This window comes from Oncorhynchus keta, unplaced genomic scaffold (assembly GCF_023373465.1).
Source record: "Oncorhynchus keta strain PuntledgeMale-10-30-2019 unplaced genomic scaffold, Oket_V2 Un_contig_5015_pilon_pilon, whole genome shotgun sequence".
NCBI lineage: Eukaryota > Metazoa > Chordata > Actinopteri > Salmoniformes > Salmonidae > Oncorhynchus > Oncorhynchus keta.
In genome coordinates, this window is record NW_026288077.1 from 365,001 (window position 1) to 392,500 (window position 27,500).

At 47.6% G+C, this 27,500-nt stretch overlaps 1 protein-coding gene across 1 annotated transcript in view; it reads right to left on the minus strand.

The window, feature by feature from the left end:
• Positions 1-27,500, minus strand: part of LOC127925064 (voltage-dependent L-type calcium channel subunit alpha-1C-like) — a gene marked incomplete at its 3' end in the record, with an annotated part of 55,918 nt that overhangs the window by 21,971 nt on the left and 6,447 nt on the right. Inside the window, exon 2 of the mRNA XM_052509857.1 lies at positions 16,567-16,739. Coding sequence (XP_052365817.1) covers positions 16,567-16,739 — 173 coding nt within the window. The remainder of the gene's footprint in view (positions 1-16,566; positions 16,740-27,500) is intronic.

Below are 27,500 nucleotides of genomic sequence, written 5' to 3' on the forward strand. Positions count from 1 at the left end.
AGTGAGGTCATACAGTGAGGTCATTCAGTAACGTCATACAGTAAGGTCATACAGTGAGATCATACAGTGAGGTCATACAGTGAGATCATACAGTGAGATCATACATTAAGGCCAACAGTGAGGTCATTCATAACCATACAGTAAGGTCATACAGTGAGATCATACAGTGAGGTCATACAGTGAGGTCATACAGTGAGATCATACAGTGAGATCATACATTTAGGCCATACAGTGAGGTCATACAGTGAGGTCATTCAGTAACGTCATACAGTGAGGTCATACAGTGAGGTCATACAGTGAGGTCATACAGTGAGGTCATTCAGTAACGTCATACAGTGAGGTCATACAGTGAGGTCATACAGTGAGGTCATACAGTGAGGTCATACAGTGACATGATTGACTGCTCTTGAGGTACAGGAAGTAGGTATTAGATTATGTAGATTAATATGTATATATATATATATGTAGATTATGTAGATAAATATGTATGTAAGTATGTAGATGGTTGGGCTGATGAAACAATAATGACCATAGGAGGCTTGCAAGCCGAAGAACACCATCCCAACCATGTAGCACGGGGGTGGTAGCATCATGTTGTGGTGGTGCTTTGCTGCAGGAGGGACTGGTGCACCTCACAAAATAGATGGCATCATGAGGAAAGGAAAATTATGTGGATATATTGAAGCAACATCTCAAGACATCAGTCAGGAAGTTAAAGCTTGGTTGTAAATGGGTCTTCCAAATGGACAATGACCCCAAGCATACTTCCAAAGTTGTGGCAAAATGGTTTAAGGACAACAGTCAAGGTATTGGAGTGGCCATCACAAAGCCCTGACCTCAATCCCATAGAAAATGTATGTGCAGAACTGAAAAAGCGTGTGCGAGCAAGGAGGCCTACAAACCTGACTTAGTTACACCAGCTCTGTCAGGAGGAATGGGCCAAAATTCACCCAAGTTATTGTGGGAAGCTTGTGGAAGGCTACCCAAAATGTTTGATCCAGTTAAATACTGAGTGTATGTAAACTTCTGACCCACTGGGAATGTGATGAAAGAAATAAAAGCTGAAATAAATCATTTTCTCTGCTATTATTCTGACATTTAAACATTCTTAAAATAAAGTGGTGATCCTCACTGACCTAAGACTCAATATTCAGAAAGTGTTGTTAATGTTTTGTTTACTGTATATAAACCTTGACCTATTCACCCCTCAGAAGGTAATGGAGAGAGGACACACAGCAGTGATGAAACACACACACTTTGATGAACAGAGAGAGAGCGAGAGAGATAAACAGAGAGAGAGAGTGAGAGAGAGAGAGAGAGAGAGAGAGAGAGAGAGAGAGAGACAGAGAGAGATAAACAGAGAGAGACAGAGAGAGAGAGAGACAGAGAGAGATAAACAGAGAGAGAGAGACAGAGAGAGAGAGCGAGAGAGAGAGAGAGAGAGAGAGAGAGAGAGAGAGAGAGAGAGAGAGAGAAACAGAGAGAGAGAGAGTGAGAGAGAGAGAGAGAGAGAGAGAGAGAGAGAGAGAGAGAGAGAGAGAGAGAGAGAGAGAGAGAGAAACAGAGAGAGAGAGAGTGAGATATCGAGACAGAGAGAGGATACAGTCCTGCCTCTAGATGGCGATGTTGCTCAGAGCTCTGTCTGTCATAGATTTGGTCCTTCATCTCCTAATGTTCCCCTCCCTACTCTTCTCCATACACCATGACACAAACCCAATTGTTTTCATGCTACAATAACAGTTTTAGTAGATGATGAAAATATACATTGATCAGTATGTGATCTCCTGAGCATGAGGCATCAACAGCACTAAAAACTGTCTCTCTAATTCTTTACTAAAAACACGTCTGTCTGGGGGTAACATAACCCGTCTGTCAATCAACCAATCCACTTCCGTCTCTATCTATCCTTGACAACTGTGGGACAGAAATAAAGTGGCTGGCTCATCTCATTTTTTCATTTTCTTTACTCTCTCCCTCTCCCTCTCCCTCTCCCTCTCTCTCTGCCTCTCTCTCTCTCTCTCTCTCTCTCTCTCTCTCTCTCTCTCTCTCTCTCTCTCTCTCTCTCTCTCTCTCTCTCTCTCTCTCTCTCTCTCTCTCTCTCTCTCTCTCTCTCTCTCTCTCTCTCTGCCTCCCTCTCTCTCTCGGTCTCCCTCTCCCTCTCTCTCTATGTCTCCCTCTCCCTCTCTCTCTTTCTCTCTGCCTACCTCCCCCTCTCTCTCTCGGTCTCCCTCTCCTTCTCTCTCCCTCTCTCTCTCCCCTCTCTCTCTCTCTCTCTCTCTCTCTCTCTCTCTGTCTCACTTGTCTGTCTCTTCATTCAGCTACTGTGAGTAAAGCCTGGTGCCCCGTCTCTCTCTCTCTCTGCCTCCCTCCCTCTCTCTCTCTCTGCCTCCCTCACCCCTCCCTCCCTCCCCCTCTCTCCCGTCTCTCAGTCCCTCAGCCTCAGTCAATCACACCAAGCTCGGCTGACTTCCTACAACCACGAGACCTGCTGAAGGATATTGCAAACATCGTTTAATAGAAGTGCAGGAATTAAAGCTAAAGTTGAACCCAAGTCATCTGCTCACCACAAGACTGTGTCAGCCTGCTGAGCTAAAGCCTCGAGGGATAAAGTCTTTTATCTCCCTTCTGTCCTCATCTCTACTACTGATGTGTAGGAGTGACCTGTGATGCTGCCTGTCAGCCAGTGTGTGTATGTTGTGTGTGTGTGAGCATGTGTGTGTGTGTATTTTTGTGTTTGTGTGTTCCCATCTGAGCTCTGACAACAGGACAGCCCAGGACACAGTAGACCCCTGAGGACTCAGGGTCTCAAAGGCCACGGTGCTAAAATAAGCCTGGGGAACAACAACAACGACATTCTATACTGGACAGTAGATGATCATATATCTGTCTGTCAGTCTCTGTGTGTTATGTCTAGTCTCTGTGTGTTATGTCTAGTCTCTGTGTGTTATGTCTAGTCTCTAGTCTCTGTGTGTTATGTCTAGTCTCTGTGTGTTATGTCTAGTCTCTGTGTGTTATGTCTAGTCTCTGTGTGTTATGTCTAGTCTCTGTGTGTTATGTCTAGTCTCTAGTCTCTGTGTGTTATGTCTAGTCTCTGTGTGTTATGTCTAGTCTCTGTGTGTTATGTCTAGTCTGTGTGTTATGTCTAGTCTCTGTGTGTTATGTCTAGTCTCTGTGTGTTATGTCTATGTCTTCTCTGTGTGTTATGTCTAGTCTCTAGTCTCTGTGTGTTATGTCTAGTCTCTAGTCTCTGTGTGTTATGTCTAGTCTCTGTGTGTTATGTCTAGTCTCTGTGTGTTATGTCTAGTCTCTGTGTGTTATGTCTAGTCTCTAGTCTCTGTGTGTTATGTCTATTCTCTGTGTGTTATGTCTAGTCTCTAGTCTCTGTGTGTTATGTCTAGTCTCTAGTCTCTGTGTGTTATGTCTAGTCTCTGTGTGTTATGTCTAGTCTCTAGTCTCTGTGTGTTATGTCTATTCTCTGTGTGTTATGTCTAGTCTCTAGTCACACACACACAGTCAGTGAGCCTTAGTGTGGAGCATTAGAACGTCTGAACACTGTTTATCAACAAAGCATGCTGGGTATTAGAGCACAGCCAAGCATCAGGGCTCAGACACAACATCCTACATGTTCTGCATTGTGTGTGTGTACATGAATGCCTGCCTGCCTGCCTGCCTGCCTGCCTGCCTGCCTGCCTGCCTGCACCATGGCCTCTTCTGTCTGTCTGTCTGTCTGTCTGTCTGTCTGTCTGTCTGTCTGTCTGTCTGTCTGTCTGTCTGTCTGTCTGTCTGTCTGTCTGTCTGTCTGTCTGTCTGTCTGTCTGTCTGTCTGTCTGTCTGTCTGTCTGTCTGTCTGTCTGTCTGTCTGTCTGTGTGTGTGTGTGTGTGTGTGTGTGTGTGTGTGTGTGTGTGTGTGTGTGTGTGTGTGTGTGTGTGTGTGTGTGTGTGTGTGTAAGCTGTAGCTAAAGCCTAGGGAGATACTCTTCACTCATTAATCTCAACACCATTACTGAGTTTTCAGCCCATTTCATCTGAACTCAAGCAACACGTTCTGGTGTGAAATGTATTCTGTATTCAACCACATAGGCAAATGGCAGCCTATTCCCTATTCCCTACTTAGTGCACTACTTTTGACCAGAGCCCTGTTGAAAATTAGTGCACTACATACACTGTATATCTGCTTTGTTGATGAGATGTAACTTCCTTATGTCCTAAAATAAATGTTACCAAGACAACTATGATTATCAATGTTCTGAATCTTTCAGAGGAGTCTTTCTCTAACATAGAATTATTATTATATGAGATAGTCAGATTTCGTCTCCTAATACAAATCAAATCAACGTTTATTTGTCACGTGCACCAAATACAACAGGTGTAGTAGACCTTATAGTGAAATGCTGAATACAACAGGTGTAGTAGACCTTACAGTGAAATGCTGAATACAACAGGTGTAGTAGACCTTACAGTGAAATGCTGAATACAACAGGTGTAGTAGACCTTACAGTGAAATGCTGAATACAACAGGTGTAGTAGACCTTACAGTGAAATGCTGAATACAACAGGTGTAGTAGACCTTACAGTGAAATGCTGAATACAACAGGTGTAGTAGACCTTACAGTGAAATGCTGAATACAACAGGTGTAGTAGACCAGTGAAATGCTGAATACAACAGGTGTAGTAGACCTTACAGTGAAATGCTGAATACAACAGGTGTAGTAGACCTTATAGTGAAATGCTGAATACAACAGGTGTAGTAGACCTTACAGTGAAATGCTGAATACAACAGGTGTAGTAGACCTTACAGTGAAATGCTGAATACAACAGGTGTAGTAGACCTTACAGTGAAATGCTGAATACAGCAGGTGTAGTAGACCTTACAGTGAAATGCTGAATACAACAGGTGTAGTAGACCAGGTAGACCTTACAGTGTACAGTGAAATGCTGAATACAACAGGTGTAGTAGACCTTACAGTGAAATGCTGAATACAACAGGTGTAGTAGACCTTACAGTGAAATGCTGAATATGCAGGTGTAGTAGACCTTAAGTGAAACAACAACAGGTGTAGTAGACCTTACAGTGAAATGCTGAATACAACAGGTGTAGTAGACCTTACAGTGAAATGCTGAATACAACAGGTGTAGTAGACCTTACAGTGAAATGCTGAATACAACAGGTGTAGTAGACCTTACAGTGAAATGCTGAATACAACAGGTGTAGTAGACCTTACAGTGAAATGCTGAATACAACAGGTGTAGTAGACCTTACAGTGAAATGCTGAATACAACAGGTGTAGTAGACCTTACAGTGAAATGCTGAATACAACAGGTGTAGTAGACCTTACAGTGAAATGCTGAATTCAACAGGTGTAGTAGACCTTACAGTGAAATGCTTACAGGCTCTAACCAATAGCGCAAATAAGGTATTAGGTGAACAATAGGTAAGTAAAGAAATAAAACAACAATAAAAAGACACTGAATAACAGTAGAGAGGCTATATACAGTAGCTTATATACAGTAGAGGCTATATACAGTAAAGAGATAAAACAGTAAATATACACAGTAGAATATACAGTAGAGAGGCTATATACAGTAGAGAGGCTATATACAGTAGAGAGGCTATATACAGTAGAGAGGCTATATACAGTAGAGAGGCTATATACAGTAGAGAGGCTATATACAGTAGAGAGGCTATATACAGTAGAGAGGCTATATACAGTAGAGGCTTTATACAGTAGAGAGGCTATATACAGTAGAGAGGCTATATACAGTAGAGAGGTTATATACAGTAGAGAGGCTATATACAGTAGAGAGGCTATATACAGTAGAGAGGCTATATACAGTAGAGAGGCTATATACAGTAGAGAGGCTATATACAGTAGAGAGGCTATATACAGTAGAGAGGCTATATACAGTAGAGAGGCTACATACAGTAGAGAGGCTATATACAGTAGAGAGGCTATGTACAGTAGAGAGGCTTTATACAGTAGAGAGGCTATATACAGTAGAGAGGCTATATACAGTAGAGAGGTTATATACATTAGAGAGGCTATATACAGTAGAGAGGCTATATACAGTAGACAGGCTATATACAGTAGAGGATATATACAGTAGAGAGGCTATAAACAGTAGTGAGGTTATATACAGTAGTGAGGTTATATACAGTAGAGAGGCTCTATACAGTAGTGAGGTTATATACAGTAGACAGGCTATATACAGTAGAGGATATATACAGTAGAGAGGCTATATACAGTAGAGAGGCTATATACAGTAGAGAGGCTATATACAGTAGACAGGCTATATACAGTAGAGGATATATACAGTAGAGAGGCTATATACAGTAGAGAGGCTACATACAGTAGAAGGCTATATACAGTAGAGAGGCTATATACAGTAGAGAGGCTCTATACAGTAGAGAGGCTACATACAGTAGAGAGGCTATATACAGTAGAGAGGCTATATACAGTAGTGAGGCTATATAGAGTAGTGAGGTTATATACAGTAGAGAGGCTATATACAGTAGAGAGGCTATATACAGTAGAGAGGCTATAAACAGTAGTGAGGTTATATACAGTAGTGAGGTTATATACAGTAGAGAGGCTCTATACAGTAGTGAGGTTATATACAGTAGAGAGGCTATATACAGTAGAGAGGCTCTATACAGTAGTGAGGTTATATACAGTAGAGAGGCTATATACAGTAGAGAGGCTACATACAGTAGAGAGGCTATATACAGTAGAGAGGCTCTATACAGTAACGAGGCTATATACAGTAGAGAGGCTATATACAGTAGAGAGGCTATATACAGTAGAGAGGCTCTATACAGTAACGAGGTTATATACAGTAGAGAGGCTACATACAGTAGAGAGGCTCTATACAGTAACGAGGCTATATACAGTAGAGAGGCTATATACGGTAGAGAGGCTACATACAGTAGAGAGGCTCAATACAGTAGAGAGTTCAATCTTAGCCCTGTATTGACGCTTTGCCTGTTTGAAGGTTCGTCGCAGGGCATAGCAGGATTTCTTGCACGTCCAATAAGCTCTGTTGACCGAGCAGTGCAGGTTTCTCATAGCAACTTTTGAGGATTTTACATTTTGTGGAGGTCATCATCAAAGTGGTTTTCGCGGGTCATAAAAAAAGCTAAATTAGCACGACCTGAGCTGATTTAGTCCCCCTAATTCTGGCCATCATCCCTCAAGGGTAAAAACTCCAATAACTTTTAAACAGATTATGATAGAGACGCGAGGTTTTGACCATTGGTTTTCTTAGAAGATTATCTACACAATAACATTGTTTTACCCAATGGTCAAAATATGCATTTTGATTGGACACCCTATTGTACAGGGAGAATGGTGCCATTTGGGATGCATCCATACACATACTGGGGCTCCAGGGCCCCCGGGATACAGGGTTCCAGGGTTCCAGGGCTCCAGGGTTCCAGGGCTCCAGGGTCCCTACTCCAGGGTTCCAGGGCTCCAGGGCTCGAGACTCCAGGGCCCCAGACTCCAGGGTTCCAGGGCTGCAGGGCTCCAGGGTTCCAGGGCTCCAGACTTCCAGGGTTCCAGGGCTCCAGACTCCAGGTCTCCAGGGTTCCAGGGCTCCAGGGCTCCAGACTCCAGGGTTCCAGGGCTCCAGACTCCAGGGCACCAGGGTTCTAGGGCTCCAGACTCCAGGGCCCCAGGGCTCCAGACTCCAGACTTCCAGACTCCAGGGTTCCAGGGCCCCAGACTCCAGACTCCAGGGCTCCAGACTCCAGGGCTCCAGACTCCAGGGCTCCAGGGCCCCAGGGCTTCAGGGCCCCAGGGCTTCAGGGCTCCAGACTCCAGGGCCCCAGACTCCAGGGCTCCAGACTCCAGGGCTCCAAACTCCAGGGCTCCAGACTCCAGGGCTTCAGGGCTCCAGACTTCAGGGCTCCAGACTCCAGGGTTCCAGACTCCAGGGCTCCAGGGCTCCAGGGCCCCAGGGCTCCAGGGCTCCAGGGCTCCAGACTCCAGGGCCCCAGGGCTCCAAGGCTAGCCCAGTGCTCCCTGCTCTCTCCCCAGGGAAGGTGTGCCCCAAACATAGAGACAAATAATTGATTTTGCTTCCATCCCTGTATACAGGTAGCCTAGTGGTTAGAGTGCTGGGCCAGTAACCGAAAGGTTGCTGGATCGAATCCCTGAGCTGACAAGATAAACATCTGTCTTTGTGCCCCTGAACAAGGCAGTTAACACACTGTTCCCCGATAGGCTGTCATTGTAAATAAGAATTTGTTCCTAACTGACTTGCCTAATTAAATAAAGGTTAAAAATAAATACAAAAAATATTTTAAAAATATGCCTGTGTGCGCTTGGTGTTCCTGCCAGTCAAACAAACTGTGCTGGCAGTCTGCTACTGAGAGAGAGAGGCTGTAGACAGTGAGTTGATTAGCCACCCATCACTCAGCACTACTCTGGCCCTAACTATATGGTCTAAACAGAATCCTTGGGATGTCCCAACTCTGATGTCACCCAATTAGAGTGAAACGTTAAATGTTCGTGGACCACACTACAACAGAAGACTTCCCACCACCAAATACAGACCATAGTCCCTACTCTAAAACCATGTCTACAGTACTAGTTGATCCCAACGACCTGACCCATCGTAACCCACCACCAAATACAGACCATAGTCTCTACTCTAAAACCATGTCTACAGTACTAGTTGATCCCAACGACCTGACCCATCGTAACCCACCACCAAATACAGACCATAGTCCCTACTCTAAAACCATGTCTACAGTACTAGTTGATCCCAACGACCTGACCCATCGTAACCCACCACCAAATACAGACCATAGTCCCTACTCTAAAACCATGTCTACAGTACTAGTTGATCCCAACGACCTGACCCATCGTAACCAGTTGACCCACCACCAAATACAGACCATAGTCCCTACTCTAAAACCATGTCTACAGTACTAGTTGACCCCAACGACCTGACCCATCGTAACCCACCACCAAATACAGACCATAGTCCCTACTCTAAAACCATGTCTACAGTACTAGTTGACCCCAACGACCTGACCCATCGTAACCCACCACCAAATACAGACCATAGTCCCTACTCTAAAACCATGTCTACAGTACTAGTTGACAACGACCTGACCCATCGTAACCCACCACCAAATACAGACCATAGTCCCTACCTAAAACCATGTCTACAGTACTAGTTGATCCCAAGACCTGACCCATGTAACCCACCACCAACAGACCTGTCCCTACTCTAAAACCCTACAGTACTAGTTGGTGACCCCGTAACCCACCACCTACAGACCATAGTCCCTACTCTAAAACCATGTCTACAGTACTAGTTGACCCCAACGCCTGACCTACAGTACTACAGACCATGTCCCCTCAAAACCTGACAGTACTAGTGACCCCAACGCCTGTACTAGGTGACCCCAACGCCTGACCTACAATGTCCCAACGCCTGACCTACAGTACTAGGTGACCTCAATGCCTGACCTACAGTACTAGGTGACCCCAACGCCTGACCTACAGTACTAGGTGACCTCAATGCCTGACCTACAGTACTAACCCAACGTGACCTACAGTACTAGGTGACCCCAACGCCTGACCTACAGTACTAGGTGACCTCAATGCCTGACCTACAGTACTAGGTGACCTCAATGCCTGACCTACAGTACTAGGTGACCTCAATGCCTGACCTACAGTACTAGGTGACCTCAATGCCTGACCTACAGTACTAGGTGACCCCAACGCCTGACCTACAGTACTAGGTGACCCCAACGCCTGACCTACAGTACTAGGTGACCTCAATGCCTGACCTACAGTACTAGGTGACCTCAATGCCTGACCTACAGTAGTAGGTGACCCCAATGCCTGACCTACAGTACTCGGTGACCCCAACAACAGACAGAGAGAGAGAGACATACGGGCAGGCAGGCAGACAGACATATCTCATTAACACAGGACACAGTGAGAGGTAATGGGTAATGGGACACAGTGAGAGGTAATGGGTAATGGGACACAGTGAGATGTAATGGGTAATGGGACACAGTGAGAGGTAATGGGTAATGGGACACAGTGAGAGGTAATGGGACACAGTGAGAGGTAATGGGTAATGGGACACAGTGAGAGGTAATGGGTAATGGAACACAGTGAGAGGTAATGGGTAATGGGACACAGTGAGAGGTAATGGGTAATGGGACACAGTGAGAGGTAATGGGTAATGGGACACAGTGAGAGGTAATGGGTAATGGGACACAGTGAGAGGTAATGGGTAGTGGGACACAGTGAGAGGTAATGGGACACAGTGAGAGGTAATGGGTAATGGGACACAGTGAGAGGTAATGGGTAATGGGACACAGTGAGAGGTAATGGGTAATGGGACACAGTGAGAGGTAATGGGTAATGGGACACAGTGAGAGGTAATGGGTAATGGGACACAGTGAGATGTAATGGGTAATGGGACACAGTGAGAGGTAATGGGTAATGGGACACAGTGAGAGGTAATGGGACACAGTGAGAGGTAATGGGTAATGGGACACAGTGAGAGGTAATGGGTAATGGGACACAGTGAGAGGTAATGGGTAATGGGACACAGTGAGAGGTAATGGGTAATGGGACACAGTGAGAGGTAATGGGTAATGGGACACAGTGAGAGGTAATGGGACACAGTGAGAGGTAATGGGACACAGTGAGAGGTAATGGGTAATGGAACACAGTGAGAGGTAATGGGTAATGGGACACAGTGAGAGAAAATTGGTAATGGGACACAGTGAGAGGTAATGGGTAATGGAACACAGTGAGAGGTAATGGGTAATGGGACACAGTGAGAGAAAATGGGTAATGGGACACAGTGAGAGGTAATGGGTAATGGGACACAGTGAGATGTAATGGGACACAGTAAGAGGTAATGGGACACAGTGAGAGGTAATGGGACACAGTGAGAGGTAATGGGTAATGGGACACAGTGAGAGGTAATGGGTAATGGGACACAGTGAGAGGTAATGGGTAATGGGACACAGTGAGAGGTAATGGAACACAGTGAGAAGTAATGGGTAATGGGACACAGTGAGAGGTAATGGGTAATGGGACACAGTGAGAGGTAATGGGACACAGTGAGAAGTAATGGGTAATGGGACACAGTGAGAGGTAATGGGTAATGGGACACAGTGAGAGGTAATGGGACACAGTAAGAGGTAATGGGACACAGTGAGAGGCAGCAGGCTTGGACCATGAACACAGAGAAGATAAAACATCTTAAACTGTTGAAGCAAATGACATCCACTCACCATTCACTGTGGGTGTACCATATGTGCAGAGAGAGATATGACAGCAGACAGGCTTGGCTAATCAAACATGAGGAAAATACATTCAGTTGTAAATTACTTTTGGTGTTTGAAGTGGAGAGAGAGAGAGAACTAACCGGTGCCCCCGGTTAGTTCTGACTCTGTATCGGTACCCCTCTGAATATATTCTCACTATTGTTATTTCAGCGCTGCTCCCAAATCACTTGTTTCTTTTATCTCTTATTCTTATCCAGATATCTTTTTAAACTACAATGTTGGTTAGGGGCTCGTCAGTAAGCATTTTCCTGTAATGTTTACACCTGTTGTATTCGGCGCATGTGACTAATACCATTTGATTTCATTTAAGAGAGGAAGACAGAGCGAGAGGTCAAGGATGGAAAGAGAGAGAAGAGAGATAGCGAGAGAGTGAGAGAGAGAGAGAGATAAAGAGATAAAGGTAGAATAAGGGAGAGAAGCTGGTTCTGTCTTCACATCTACATGAAGGCCAGGAGGATAAATGTCTGCGCTACGGTCATGCGTCTCTCTATGAAGCAAGAGTAGAATCTTCCATTACAGCCCTGACTGAGTCTGGCTCAGAAGATGACGGAGGGGAGATCACTGCTACTGTACTGTGATTTACATGGACATTTGAGACATTATGGCCTGTTCAGGCGACATCAGCAGCAGTCGAGCTTGAAACAGGTCTCTCTGCTTGATGCCAAAGTCAATGGGTTTTTGTGTGTGTGTATATGTGTGTGTGTGTGTGTGTGTGTGTGTATATATATATATGTGTGTGTGTGTGTACAGTATGTGTGTGTGTGTATATTTTTTTATTTTACTTTTATTTAACCAGGCAAGTCAGAACATATTCTTATTTTCAATGACAGCCTGGGAACAGTGGGTTTGAACTCGGGGGTTTGAACTCTCAACCTTCCGGTTACTAGTCCAACGCTCGAACCACTAGGCTACGCTGCCGCCCCCCATATGTGTGTGTGTGTGTGTGTGTGTGTGTGTGTGTGTGTGTGTGTGTGTGTGTGTGTGTGTGTGTACAGTATGTGTGAACTGGACAAAGGAGTGATTTGTCTGACACAGCTAATCTCAGGCTTCCTGGTGTTCATTACCCCCTCCTCCATAGTAACCCCTCCTCCATCGTGACCCCTCCTCCATCGTAACCCCTCCTCCATAGTAACCCCTCCTCCATAGTAACCCCTCCTCCATCGTAACCCCTCCTCCATAGTAACCCCTCCTCCATCGTAACCCCTCCTCCATCGTAACACCTCCTCCATAGTAACCCCTCCTCCATAGTAACCCCTCCCCATCTTTTCCCCCTCCTCCATCGTAACCCCTCCTCCATTGTAACCCCTCCTCCATCGTAACCCCTCCTCCATCGTAACCCCTCCTCTATCGTAACCCCTCCCCATCTTTACCCCCTCCTCCATCGTAAACCCCTCCTCCATCGTAACCCCTCCTCCATTGTAACCCCTCCCGGTCTTTACCCCCTCCTCCATCGTAACCCCTCCCCATCTTTACCCCCTCCTCCATCGTAACCCCTCCCTGTCTTTACCCCTCCTCCATCGTAACCCCTCCTCCATCGTAACCCCTCCTCCATCGTAACCCCTCCCTGTCTTTACCCTCTCCTCCATCGTAACCCCTCCTCGTAGCATGGTGGTGTTAGGGGGAATGGTATCGTAGCATGGTGGTGTTAGGGGGAATGGTATCGTAGCATGGTGGTGTTAGGGGGAATGGTATCGTAGCATGGTGGTGTTAGGGGGAATGGTATCGTAGCATGGTGGTGTTAGGGGACATGGTGGTGTTAGGGGAATGGTATCGTAGCATGGTGGTGTTAGGGGGAATGGTATCGTAGCATGGTGGTGTTAGGGGGAATGGTATCGTAGCATGGTGGTGTTAGGGGGAATGGTATCGTAGCATGGTGGTGTTAGGGGACATGGTGGTGTTAGGGGAATGGTATCGTAGCATGGTGGTGTTAGGGGGAATGGTATCGTAGCATGGTGGTGTTAGGGGACATGGTGGTGTTAGGGGAATGGTATCGTAGCATGGTGGTGTTAGGGGGAATGGTATCGTAGCATGGTGGTGTTAGGGGGAATGGTATCGTAGCATGGTGGTGTTAGGGGGAATGGTATCGTAGCATGGTGGTGTTAGGGGGAATGGTATCGTAGCATGGTGGTGTTAGGGGGAATGGTATCGTAGCATGGTGGTGTTAGGGGGAATGGTATCGTAGCATGGTGGTGTTAGGGGGAATGGTATCGTAGCATGGTGGTGTTAGGGGAATGGTATCGTAGCATGGTGGTGTTAGGGGGAATGGTATCGTAGCATGGTGGTGTTAGGGGGAATGGTATCGTAGCATGGTGGTGTTAGGGGACATGGTGGTGTTAGGGGAATGGTATCGTAGCATGGTGGTGTTAGGGGAATGGTATCGTAGCATCGGTGTTAGGGACATGGTGGTGTTAGGGGAATGGTATCGTAGCATGGTGGTGTTAGGGGGAATGGTATCGTAGCATGGCGGTGTTAGGGGAATGGTATCGTAGCATGGTGGTGTTAGGGGAATGGTATCGTAGCATGGTGGTGTTAGGGGAATGGTATCGTAGCATGGCGGTGTTAGGGGACATGGTGGTGTTAGGGGAATGGTATCGTAGCATGGTGGTGTTAGGGGAATGGTATCGTAGCATGGTGGTGTTAGGGGACATGGTGGTGTTAGGGGAATGGTATCGTAGCATGGTGGTGTTAGGGGGAATGGTATCGTAGCATGGTGGTGTTAGGGGGCATGGTGGTGTTAGGGGAATGGTATCGTAGCATGGTGGTGTTAGGGGGAATGGTATCGTAGCATGGTGGTGTTAGGGGACATGGTGGTGTTAGGGGAATGGTATCGTAGCATGGTGGTGTTAGGGGGAATGGTATCGTAGCATGGTGGTGTTAGGGGGAATGGTATCGTAGCATGGTGGTGTTAGGGGAATGGTATCGTAGCATGGTGGTGTTAGGGGAATGGTATCGTAGAGGTGTTAGGGGGAATGGTGGTGTTAGGGGGAATGGTATCATAGCATGGCGGTGTTAGGGGAATGGTATCGTAGATGGTGGTGTTAGGGGAATGGTATCGTAGCATGGCGGTGGACATGGTGGTGTTAGGGGGAATGGTATCGTAGCATGGTGGTGTTAGGGGAATGGTATCGTAGCATGGTGGTGTTAGGGGGAATGGTATCGTAGCATGGTGGTGTTAGGGGCATGGTGGTGTTAGGGGGAATGGTATCGTAGCATGGTGGTGTTAGGGTAATGGTATCGTAGCATGGTGGTGTTAGGGGAATGGTATCGTAGCATGGTGGTGTTAGGGGAATGGTATCGTAGCATGGTGGTGTTAGGGGAATGGTATCGTAGCATGGTGGTGTTAGGAGGAATGGTATCGTAGCATGGTGGTGTTAGGGGAATGGTATCGTAGCATGGTGGTGTTAGGGGGAATGGTGTCGAGCATGGTGGTGTTAGGGGAATGGTATCGTAGCATGGTGGTGTTAGGGGAATGGTACCGTAGCATGGTGGTGTTAGGGGGGGGTATCGTAGCATGGTGGTGTTAGGAGGAATGGTACCGTAGCATGGTGGTGTTAGGGGGAATGGTATCGTAGCATGGTGGTGTTAGGGGAATGGTATCGTAGCATGGTGGTGTTAGGGGGAATGGTATCGTAGCATGGTGGTGTTAGGGGAATGGTATCGTAGCATGGTGGTGTTAGGGGGAATGGTATCGTAGCATGGTGGTGTTAGGGGAATGGTATCGTAGCATGGTGGTGTTAGGGGAATGGTATCGTAGCATGGTGGTGTTAGGGGAATGGTATCGTAGCATGGTGTTAGGGGAATGGTATCGTAGCATGGTGGTGTTAGGGGGAATGGTATCGTAGCATGGTGGTGTTAGGGGAATGGTATCGTAGCATGGTGGTGTTAGGGGAATGGTATCGTAGCATGGTGGTTTAGGGGGTGGTGTTAGGGGAATGGTATCGTAGCATGGTGGTGTTAGGGGGAATGGTATCGTAGCATGGTGGTGTTAGGGGGAATGGTATCGTAGCATGGTGGTGTTAAGGGGAATGGTATCGTAGCATGGTGGTGTTAGGGGGAATGGTATCGTAGCATGGTGGTGTTAGGGGGAATGGTATCGTAGCATGGTGGTGTTAGGGGGAATGGTATCGTAGCATGGTGGTGTTAGGGGGAATGGTATCATAGCATGGTGGTGTTAGGGGACATGGTGGTGTTAGGAGGAATGGTATCGTAGCATGGTGGTGTTAGGGGGAATGGTATCGTAGCATGGTGGTGTTAGGGGGAATGGTATCGTAGCATGGTGGTGTTAGGGGGAATGGTATCGTAGCATGGTGGTGTTAGGGGGAATGGTATCGTAGCATGGTGGTGTTAGGGGAATGGTATCGTAGCATGGTGGTGTTAGGGGGAATGGTATCGTAGCATGGTGGTGTTAGGGGGAATGGTATCGTAGCATGGTGGTGTTAGGGGGAATGGTATCGTAGCATGGTGGTGTTAGGGGGAATGGTATCGTAGCATGGTGGTGTTAGGGGGAATGGTATCGTAGCATGGTGGTGTTAGGGGACATGGTGGTGTTAGGAGGAATCCATAGCCCATTGACTGTAGAGGGGAGAGACTGCCAATTCCATCCACTGTGATTTAGGACCAGGCTGCAATGAACTGCCTGAGAGGCCCTGTGCTGAGCTACAGGATAGGAGAGACAACTCATTCAGGCAAGCAAGCACGGCACACACACACACACACACACACACACACACACACACACACACACACACACACACACACACACACACACACACACACACACACACACACACACACACACACACACACACACACACACACACACACACACACACACACACACTGTACTGAGGGTATTGTGCTCGGAGGCTCAGGTGGAAAAGTATTGATTGCCACAACTGTTGCACTTGATTGGTTACTCCTCTCTGACAATCCTCATTGGTCCAACACACACATGCCCGGTACACACACACACACACACACACACACACACACACACACACACACACACACACACACACACACACACACACACACACACACACACACACACACACACACACACACACACACACACACACACACACACACACACACACACACGCAATCCTACACACACCCAACACAAATTACACCTACATACAAACACACAACTAATCCCACCAATCACCATTTCATTGAGTCTAGTCCACCTCCATAACCTCCCCCTCTTTCCCTCCCTCCTCTCCCCAGACTGCACTCACGGTTTCTGGGCTTCTCCTCGTCGAGCCCCTCCTCCTCGTTCTCTGGGTCGATGTCTTCAGCCTGTGTGATCCAGTCGAGATAACCCTTCAGGTCCTCCTCCAGCTGTTGCTTCTCTCTCAGCTTCTGGAAGTCTCCTCTGGCCTTGGCCTTCTCTCTCTCCTTGGAAAACTCTCTGCAAGGACAGGAGAGGAGGAGAGGAGATGGAGGAGAAGAGGAGAGGAAAGAGGAAGGGGAGGAGGATGAGAGAGAGGAAGAGGAGGAAGATGAAGGATGAGGAGGAGAGAGAGAGGAAGAGGAGGAGGAGAGAGGAAGAGGAAGAAGAGAGAGAAGAAGAGGAGGAGAGAGTGGAAGAGGAGGAGGAGGAGGAGAGAGTGGAAGAAGAGGAGGAGAGAGAGGAGGAGTGGGAGGAAGGAGAGGGAGGAAGGAGAGGAGGAGGAGGATGGAGAGGGAGGAGGATGGAGAGGGAGGAGAGAGAGGAGGAGGATGGGAGGAAGGAGAGGGAGGAAGGAGAGGGGAGGAGGAGGAGGGAGGATGGAGAGGGAGGAGGATGGAGAGGGAGGATGGAGCGGAGGAGGATGGGAGGGAGGAGGAGGAGTGGGAGGAAGGAGGGAGGGAGGAAGGAGGAGGAGGAGGAGGATGGAGAGGGAGGAGGAGGATGGAGAGGGAGGAGGAGGATGGAGAGGGAGGAGAGAGCGGATCTGAAAACCCATTTTATCAACAGATTCAGAGTTTTTTTTCTGAGCAAGCAGCAAGTAGCCTATTAGAAAAGGAAAAAGAAAGTGAATTTAAAGCAAGACATCTCACTCTCATCACAATCAAAGTTGCCCAATTTGTCCCACTGTGGATACAGAATAAATAAACATCAAGGAACACAGATATGAGTACTGCATGTACACTGACTGGACAAAACATTAGGAACACCTATTTACTTTCCATGACAGACTGACCAGGTGAATCCATGACATAGACTGACCAGGTGAATCTATGACATAGACTGACCAGGTGAATCTATGACATAGACTGACCAGGTGAATCCATGACATAGACTGACCAGGTGAATCCATGACATAGACTGACCAGGTGAATCCATGACATTAGACTGACCAGGTGAATCCATGACATAGACTGACCAGGTGAATCCATGACATAGACTGACCAGGTGAATCCATGACATAGACTGACCAGGTGAATCCATGACATAGACTGACCAGGTGAATCCATGACATAGACTGACCAGGTGAATCCATGACATTAGACTGACCAGGTGAATCCATGACATAGACTGACCAGGTGAATCCATGACATAGACTGACCAGGTGAATCCATGACATAGACTGACCAGGTGAATCCATGACATAGACTGACCAGGTGAATCCATGACATAGACTGACCAGGTGAATCCATGACATAGACTGACCAGGTGAATCCAGGTGTTTGAAGATATGATCCCTTATTGATGTCACCTGTTAAATCCACTTCAATCAGTGTAGATGAAGGTGGAGGAGACAGGTTAAAGAAGGAGTTTTAAGCCTTGAGACAATGGAGACATGGATGATGTGTGTGTCAGAGGGTGGAGGGGCAAGACAAAAGATTTAAGAGCCTTTGAACGGGGTATAGTAGTGGGTTCCAGGCTCACAGGTTTGTGTCAAGAACTGCAACGCTGCTGGGTTTTTCACTCTCACCCCTATCAACGAAGTTAATCGCAGCCCCCCCCACCCCCAAACTACTTCCTGTGTCTATGCACAACTGTGGGAAGAATTTGAAACATTGTAGACTCCACGCCCCAAAGCATTGAGGATGTTCTGAGGGCAAATGTGTAACTCAATAGTAGGAAGGTGTTCTTAATGTTTTGTGTACTCAGTGTATTTTAGGTGGTGAGACTTCAACAATTACCAGCAGCAACAGGAGAGAGAACTCAGCTGCATGCACTAGAAAGAAGGCAAGGTGAAATACACAGATCTGGAGGACGATACATCATTCACTTTGTAGCATCCTTCTCAAGTGATGCAATAGAAAGAAAGGTGAAGAGTGTGATGAGACTCTGAATAACAAACAGCACATTCAACTTCTACCATTCTACTCTTTGGAATCTACTCTTTAGAATTCAGCTAGTGGATCTACATGTGGGTTCCAAACAGCACCTGTTCCCTATGGGGCCCTGGTCAAACAGCACCCTGTTCCCTGTGGGGCCCTGGTCAAACAGCACCCTGTTCCCTGTGGGGCCCTGGTCAAACAGCACCCTGTTCCCTATAGGGCCCTGGTCAAACAGCACCCTGTTCCCTATGGGGCCCTGGTCAAACAGCACCCTGTTCCCTGTGGGGCCCTGGTCAAACAGCACCCTGTTCCCTATAGGGCCCTGGTCAAACAGCAACTGTTCCCTATGGGCCCTGGTCAAACAGCACCCTGTTCCCTGTGGGGCCCTGGTCAAACAGCACCCTGTTCCCTATGGGGCCCTGGTCAAACAGCACCCTGTTCCCTGTGGGGCCCTGGTCAAACAGCACCCTGTTCCCTGTGGGGCCCTGGTCAAACAGCACCCTGTTCCCTATAGGGCCCTGGTCAAACAGCAACTGTTCCCTATGGGCCCTGGTCAAACAGCACCCTGTTCCCTGTGGGGCCCTGGTCAAACAGCACCCTGTTCCCTATGGGCCCTGGTCAAACAGCAACTGTTCCCTATGGGCCCTGGTCAAACAGCACCCTGTTCCCTATAGGGCCCTGTTCAAACAGCACCCTGTTCCCTATGGGGCCCTGGTCAAACAGCACCCTGTTCCCTATAGGGCCCTGGTCAAAAAGCACTCTGTTCCCTATAGGGCCCTGGTCAAACAGCAACTGTTCCCTATGGGCCCTGGTCAAACAGCACCCTGTTCCCTGTGGGGCCCTGGTCAAACAGCACCCTGTTCCCTGTGGGGTCCTGGTCAAACAGCACCCTGTTCCCTGTGGGCCCTGGTCAAACAGCACCCTGTTCCCCATGGGGGCCTGGTCAAACAGCACCCTGTTCCCTGTGGGCCCTGGTCAAACAGCACCCTGTTCCCTATGGGGGCCTGGTCAAACAGCACCCTGTTCCCTGTGGGCCCTGGTCAAAAGTAGTGCACTATAAAGGGAACAGGTTTCCATTTGGGATGCATGACTACCACTATAGGGCCGACACAGATTCCCACCTCCCTGGTTGGAGGAAATCACTGTGTTGGTGAGTGGTGCTTGAGTGGATTATTGGTCACCTGGGAAGTTCTGAAATTACAGAAATTACACACCACAGACTCTGTCTACAGGGCTGAGTACGTCTAGCACTGCTGACCCACGGCCCCGTCTGTGTCCCAAATGGATACAATAACTGGGAAGATGGATGAGACAAACTGACTGAGTTACAAGTAGAAAGAAAATGATCCCAGAATTCTCTCTGTTTCTCCATGTCCTGTCTCCTGTTGTCTACAGTATATACACCCTTAGAACCCTCAGTAGAATTACTCCCAGGGGCCTCTCTGTTTCTCCACGTCCTGTCTCCTGTTGTCTACAGTATATACACCCTTAGAACCCTCAGTAGAATTACTCCCAGGGGCCTCTCTGTTTCTCCACGTCCTGTCTCCTGTTGTCTACAGTATATACACCCTTAGAACCCTCAGTAGAATTACTCCCAGGGGCCTCTCTGTTTCTCCACGTCCTGTCTCCTGTTGTCTACAGTATATACACCCTTAGAACCCTCAGTAGAACGTCCTGTCTCCTGTTGTCTACAGTATATAGAACCCTCAGTAGAATTACTCCCAGGGGCCTCTCTGTTTCCCATGTCCTGTCTCCTGTTGTCTACAGGTACCCTCAGTAGAATTACTGTCCTGTCTTTCTCCACGTCCTGTCTCCTGTTGTCTACAGTATATACACCCTTAGAACCCTCAGTAGAATTACTCCCAGGGTTCTCTCCCTTTCTCCACATCCTGTCTATCTCCATGTATGTCTCCCTATCCTGTCCCTCTGTTCTCTGATGTCTATTTAGGATTGATGTGGATTCACATTCTAAGCGGGAATCTATGGCATTTTTGGGGACTAAATGCTGAGTGTGAAACATGCAAACAACAGAAAACAGAGACACGGTAGATATACACATGAAAACAAAGTCAGACAAACAGGTGCTAAAGATCATGAATGTTGTCTTGACAAACAACTTTATACATATTATAGACACGTCTTAAGACATCATACATTATAGATGGGCTTTAATAGGTCCCTGTATTCCCCCAGCCAACAGCAATAACAGCAGCATCCATCCCAACTAAAAGCCTGAGACTAGAATAGAGTGGTTTATCAGGAAGAGGTAGAGAGAGAAGGTGGAGAGACAGTCAGCAAGTCAGTCAGTCAGAAATAGGAGCAGTCAGTAAGTCAGGCTGGAAGAAAAGGCCAAAGTTTAACTAGTCAGTTATTCAGTAAGTCAGGCTGAATGAGTGGCGCAGTGGTCTAAGGCACTGCATCGCAGTGCTAGAGGTGTCACTACAGACCCGGGCTCGATCCCGGGCTGTGTCACAGCTGGCTGCGACCGGGAGACCCATGAGGCGGGGCACAATTGTCCCAGCGTCGTCCGTGTTAGGGGAGGGTTCTCCCGGCTGGGATGTCCTCGTCCCAACGGGATCAAGCTGCTCCTTGTGGCGGGCCCGGTGCATGACTTCAGTCTCCATCTATACGGTGTTTCCTCCGACACATTGGTGCGGCTGGCTTCCAGGTTAAGAGAGCAGTGTGTCAAGAAGTAGTGCGGCTTGGCGGGTCGTGTTTCGGAGGACGCATGGCTCTCGACCTTCAGAGAGGAGACCAACAGTAGAACCAGTCAGTCAGAGAGGAGACCAACAGTAGAACCAGTCAGTCAGAGAGGAGACCAACAGTAGAACCAGTCAGTCAGTCAGAGACCAACAGTAGAACCAGTCAGTCAGTCAGAGAGGAGACCAACAGTAGAACCAGTCAGTCAGTCAGAGAGGAGACCAACAGTAGAACCAGTCAGTCAGAGAGGAGACCAACAGTAGAACCAGTCAGTCAGAGAGGAGACCAACAGTAGAACCAGTCAGTCAGAGAGGAGACCAACAGTAGAACCAGTCAGTCAGAGAGGAGACCAACAGCAGAACCAGTCAGTCAGTCAGAGACCAACAGTAGAACCAGTCAGTCAGAGAGGAGACCAACAGTAGAGTCAGTCAGTCAGTCAGAGAGGAGACCAACAGTAGAACCAGTCAGTCAGAGAGGAGACCAACAGTAGAACCAGTCAGTCAGTCAGAGAGGAGACCAACAGTAGAACCAGTCAGTCAGAGAGGAGACCAACAGTAGAACCAGTCAGTCAGAGAGGAGACCAACAGTAGAACCAGTCAGTCAGTCAGGCAGAGAGGAGACCAACAGTAGAACCAGTCAGTCAGAGAGGAGACCAACAGTAGAACCAGTCAGTCAGAGAGGAGACCAACAGTAGAACCAGTCAGTCAGAGGAGAGCAACAGTAGAACCAGTCAGTCAGAGGAGACCAACAGTAGAACCAGTCAGTCAGAGAGGAGACCAACAGTAGAACCAGTCAGTCAGTCAGAGAGGAGACCAACAGTAGAACCAGTCAGTCAGAGAGGAGACCAACAGTAGAACCAGTCAGTCAGTCAGGAGAGCAACAGTAGAACCAGTCAGTCAGAGAGGAGAGCAACAGTAGAACCAGTCAGTCAGAGAGGAGACCAACAGTAGAACCAGTCAGTCAGAGAGGAGACCAACAGTAGAACCAGTCAGTCAGTCAGGCAGAGAGGAGAGCAACAGTAGAACCAGTCAGTCAGAGAGGAGACCAACAGTAGAACAAGTCAGGAAGAAGAGGCCACATTTTAACTAGTCAGTCAGGCAGAAATACAACGGTAACAGTCTGTAAGTCAGGCCGGAAGAAGAGGCCACAGCAGAACCAGTCACTCAGGCAAAGAGAACAGGTTAAATAAGAATCAGTCAGTCCTTCAAGCAGGCAGACCAGAGGAGCAGTCAGTCAGTCAAGCAGAGAATAATACCATTAGAGGCCATATTAGAACCAGTCAGTCAGACAGACAGAAGTGGCCATGGTCACCAGTCACCAGTCAGTCAGTCAGACAGACAGACAGACAGACAGACAGACAGACAGACAGACAGACAGACAGACAGACAGACAGACAGACAGACAGAAGAGGCCATGGTAGAACCAGTCAGACAAGCAGGGAGAAAAGGCCACAGCAGAACCAGACAGTCAGCCGAAGAGGAAGAGGCCAGGCTCCATTAGAACCTGCAGTAGAACCGGTTCTTACCCGCTCAACACCCCCAACACCAAGTTAAGCACAAAAAATGACCCTATGATGATTAGCGTGACAAAATAGAGCCAGGGCCAGCCACTCCCTACAGCATCGTTGACCTGGGAAGAGATAGGAGAGAGGAGGCAGGGCAGAGTTAATGTCCCTTCAACACACAGCAACAACAGTTAATGTCCCTTCAACACACAGCAACAACAGTTAATGTCCCTTCAACACACAGCAACAACAGTTAATGTCCCTTCAACACACAGCAACAACAGTTAATGTCCCTTCAACACACAGCAACAACAGTTAATGTCCCTTCAACACATAGCAACAAGAGTTAATGTCCCTTCAACACACAGCAACAAGAGTTAATGTCCCTTCAACACACAGCAACAAGAGTTAATGTCCCTTCAACACACAGCAACAAGAGTTAATGTCCCTTCAACACATAGCAACAAGAGTTAATGTCCCTTCAACACATAGCAACAAGAGTTAATGTCCCTCCAACACATAGCAACAAGAGTTAATGTCCCTTCAACACATAGCAACAACAGTTAATGTCCCTTCAACACATAGCAACAACAGTTAATGTCCCTTCAACACATAGCAACAACAGTTAATGTCCCTCCAACACAGAGCAACAAGAGTTAATGTCCCTCCAACACATAGCAACAAGAGTTAATGTCCCTCCAACACATAGCAACAAGAGTTAATGTCCCTCCAACACAGAGCAACAAGACTCCACTGGACCTGCCCGCGATGTGTGTGGGTGTGTGTAATGGAGCAACCCTTGTCTGAGACCTCGAGACCTGATTGGCTACCTAGGCTAAAGCAGAGATGTAAAGTACTTAAGTAAAAATACACTGCTCAAAAAAATAAAGGGAACACTTTTAAACAACACAATGTGACTCCAAGTCAATCAACACTTCTGTGAAATCAGACTGTCCACTTAGGAAGCAACACTGACTGACAATACATTTCACATGCTGTTGTGCAAATGGAAAAGACAACAGTTGGAAATTATAGGCAATTAGCAAGACACCCCCAATAAAGGAGTGGTTCTGCAGGTGGTGACCACAGACCACTTCTCAGTTCCTATGCTTCCTGGCTGATGTTTTGTTCACTTTTGAATGCTGGCGGTGCTTTCACTCTAGCGGTAGCATGAGACGGAGTCTACAACCCACATAAGTGGCTCAGGTAGTGCAGCTCATCCAGGATGGCACATCAATGCGAGCTGTGGCAAGAAGGTTTGCTGTGTCTGTCAGCGTAGTGTCCAGAGCATGGAGGCGCTACCAGGAGAGAGGCCAGTACATCAGGAGACGTGGAGGAGGCCGTAGGAGGGCAACAACCCAGCAGCAGGACCGCTACCCCCGCTTTTGTGCATGGTGGAGCACTGCCAGAGCCCTGCAAAATGACCTCCAGCAGGCCACAAATGTGCATGTGTCTGCTCAAATGGTCAGAAACAGACTCCATGAGGGTGGTATGAGGGCCCGGCGTCCACAGGTGGGGGTTGTGCTTACAGCCCAACACCGTGCAGGACGTTAGGCATTTGCCAGAGAACACCAAGTTTGGCAAATTCGCCACTGGCGCCCTGTGTTCTTCACAGATGAAAGCAGGTTCACACTGAGCACGTGACAGACATGACAGAGTCTGGAGACGCTGTGGAGAACGTTCTGCTGCCTGCAACATCCTCCAGCATGACTGGTTTGGCGGTGGGTCAGTCATGGTGTGGGGTGGCATTTCTTTGGGGGGCCGCACAGCCCTCCATGTGCTCGCGAGAGGTAGCCTGACTGCCATTAGGTACCGAGATGAGATCCTCAGACCCCTTGTGAGACCATATGCTGGTGCGGTTGGCCCTGGGTTCCTCCTAATGCAAGACAATGCTAGACCTCATGTGGCTGGAGTGTGTCAGCAGTTCCTGCAAGAGGAAGGCATTGATGCTGTGGACTGGCCCGCCCGTTCCCCAGACCTGAATCCAATTGAGCACATCTGGGACATCATGTCTCGCTCCATCCACCAACGCCACGTTGCATCACAGACTGTCCAGGAGTTGGTGGATGCTTTAGTCCAGGTCTGGGAGGAGATCCCTCAGGAACCATCCGCCACCTCATCAGGAGCATGCCCAGGCGTTGTAGGGAGGTCATACAAGCATGTGGAGGCCACACACACTACTGAGCCTCATTTTGACTTGTTTTAAGGACATTACATCAAAGTTGGATCAGCCTGTAGTGTGGTTTTCCACTTTAATTTTGAGTGTGACTCCAAATCCAGACCTCCATGGGTTGATAAATTTGATATCCATTGATAATTTTTGTGTGATTTTGTTGTCAGCACATTCAACTATGTAAAGAAAAAAATATTTAAGAATATTTCATTCATTCAGATCTAGGATGTGTTATTTTAGTGTTCCCTTTATTTTTTTGAGCAGTGTACTTTAAAGTACTACTTAAGTTGTTTTTGTTGGTATCGGTACTTTGCTTTTTATATTTTTTACAACTTTTACTTCACTACATTCCTCAAGAAAATACTGTACTTTTTACTCCAAAATGTTTCTCCTGACACCCAAAAGTACTCATTACATTTTGAATGCTTAGAGGGACAGGAAAATAGTCCAATTCACACACATATCAAGAGAACATCCCTGGTCATCTACTGCCTCTGATCTGGAGGACTCACTAAACAGAGAACATCCCTGGTCATCTACTGTCTCTGATCTGGAGGACTCACTAAACAGAGAACATCCCTGGTCATCTACTGTCTCTGATCTGGAGGACTCACTAAACAGAGAACATCCCTGGTCATCTACTGCCTCTGATCTGGAGGACTCACTAAACAGAGAACATCCCTGGTCATCTACTGCCTCTGATCTGGAGGACTCACTAAACAGAGAACATCCCTGGTCATCTACTGCCTCTGATCTGGAGGACTCACTAAACAGAGAACATCCCTGGTCATCTACTGTCTCTGATCTGGAGGACTCACTAAACAGAGAACATCCCTGGTCATCTACTGTCTCTGATCTGGAGGACTCACTAAACAGAGAACATCCCTGGTCATCTACTGCCTCTGATCTGGAGGACTCACTAAACAGAGAACATCCCTGGTCATCTACTGCCTCTGATCTGGAGGACTCACTAAACAGAGAACATCCCTGGTCATCTACTGTCTCTGATCTGGAGGACTCACTAAACAGAGAACATCCCTGGTCATCTACTGCTGTCTCTGATCTGGAGGACTCACTAAACAGAGAACATCCCTGGTCATCTACTGCCTCTGATCTGGAGGACTCACTAAACAGAGAACATCCCTGGTCATCTACTGCCTCTGATCTGGAGGACTCACTAAACAGAGAACATCCCTGGTCATCTACTGCCTCTGATCTGGAGGACTCACTAAACAGAGAACATCCCTGGTCATCTACTGCCTCTGATCTGGAGGACTCACTAAACAGAGAACATCCCTGGTCATCTACTGCCTCTGATCTGGAGGACTCACTAAACAGAGAACATCCCTGGTCATCCCTACTGCCTCTGATCATCACTAAACAGAGAACATCCCTGGTCATCTGCCTCTGATCTGGAGGATTCACTAAACAGAGAACATCCCTGGTCATCTACTGCCTCTGATCTGGAGGATTCACTAAACAGAGAACATCCCTGGTCATCTACTGCCTCTGATCTGGAGGACTCACTAAACAGAGAACATCCCTGGTCATCTACTGCCTCTGATCTGGAGGACTCACTAAACAGAGAACATCCCTGGTCATCTACTGCCTCTGATCTGGAGGACTCACTAAACAGAGAACATCCCTGGTCATCTACTGTCTCTGATCTGGAGGACTCACTAAACAGAGAACATCCCTGGTCATCTACTGTCTCTGATCTGGAGGACTCACTAAACAGAGAACATCCCTGGTCATCTACTGTCTCTGATCTGGAGGACTCACTAAACAGAGAACATCCCTGGTCATCTACTGTCTCTGATCTGGAGGACTCACTAAACAGAGAACATCCCTGGTCATCTACTGTCTCTGATCTGGAGGACTCACTAAACAGAGAACATCCCTGGTCATCTACTGCCTCTGATCTGGAGGACTCACTAAACAGAGAACATCCCTGGTCATCTACTGTCTCTGATCTGGAGGACTCACTAAACAGAGAACATCCCTGGTCATCTACTGTCTCTGATCTGGAGGACTCACTAAACAGAGAACATCCCTGGTCATCTACTGCCTCTGATCTGGAGGACTCACTAAACAGAGAACATCCCTGGTCATCTACTGTCTCTGATCTGGAGGACTCACTAAACAGAGAACATCCCTGGTCATCTACTGCCTCTGATCTGGAGGACTCACTAAACAGAGAACATCCCTGGTCATCTACTGCCTCTGATCTGGAGGACTCACTAAACAGAGAACATCCCTGGTCATCTACTGCCTCTGATCTGGAGGACTCACTAAACAGAGAACATCCCTGGTCATCTACTGTCTCTGATCTGGAGGACTCACTAAACAGAGAACATCCCTGGTCATCTACTGTCTCTGATCTGGAGGACTCACTAAACAGAGAACATCCCTGGTCATCTACTGTCTCTGATCTGGAGGACTCACTAAACAGAGAACATCCCTGGTCATCTACTGTCTCTGATCTGGAGGACTCACTAAACAGAGAACATCCCTGGTCATCC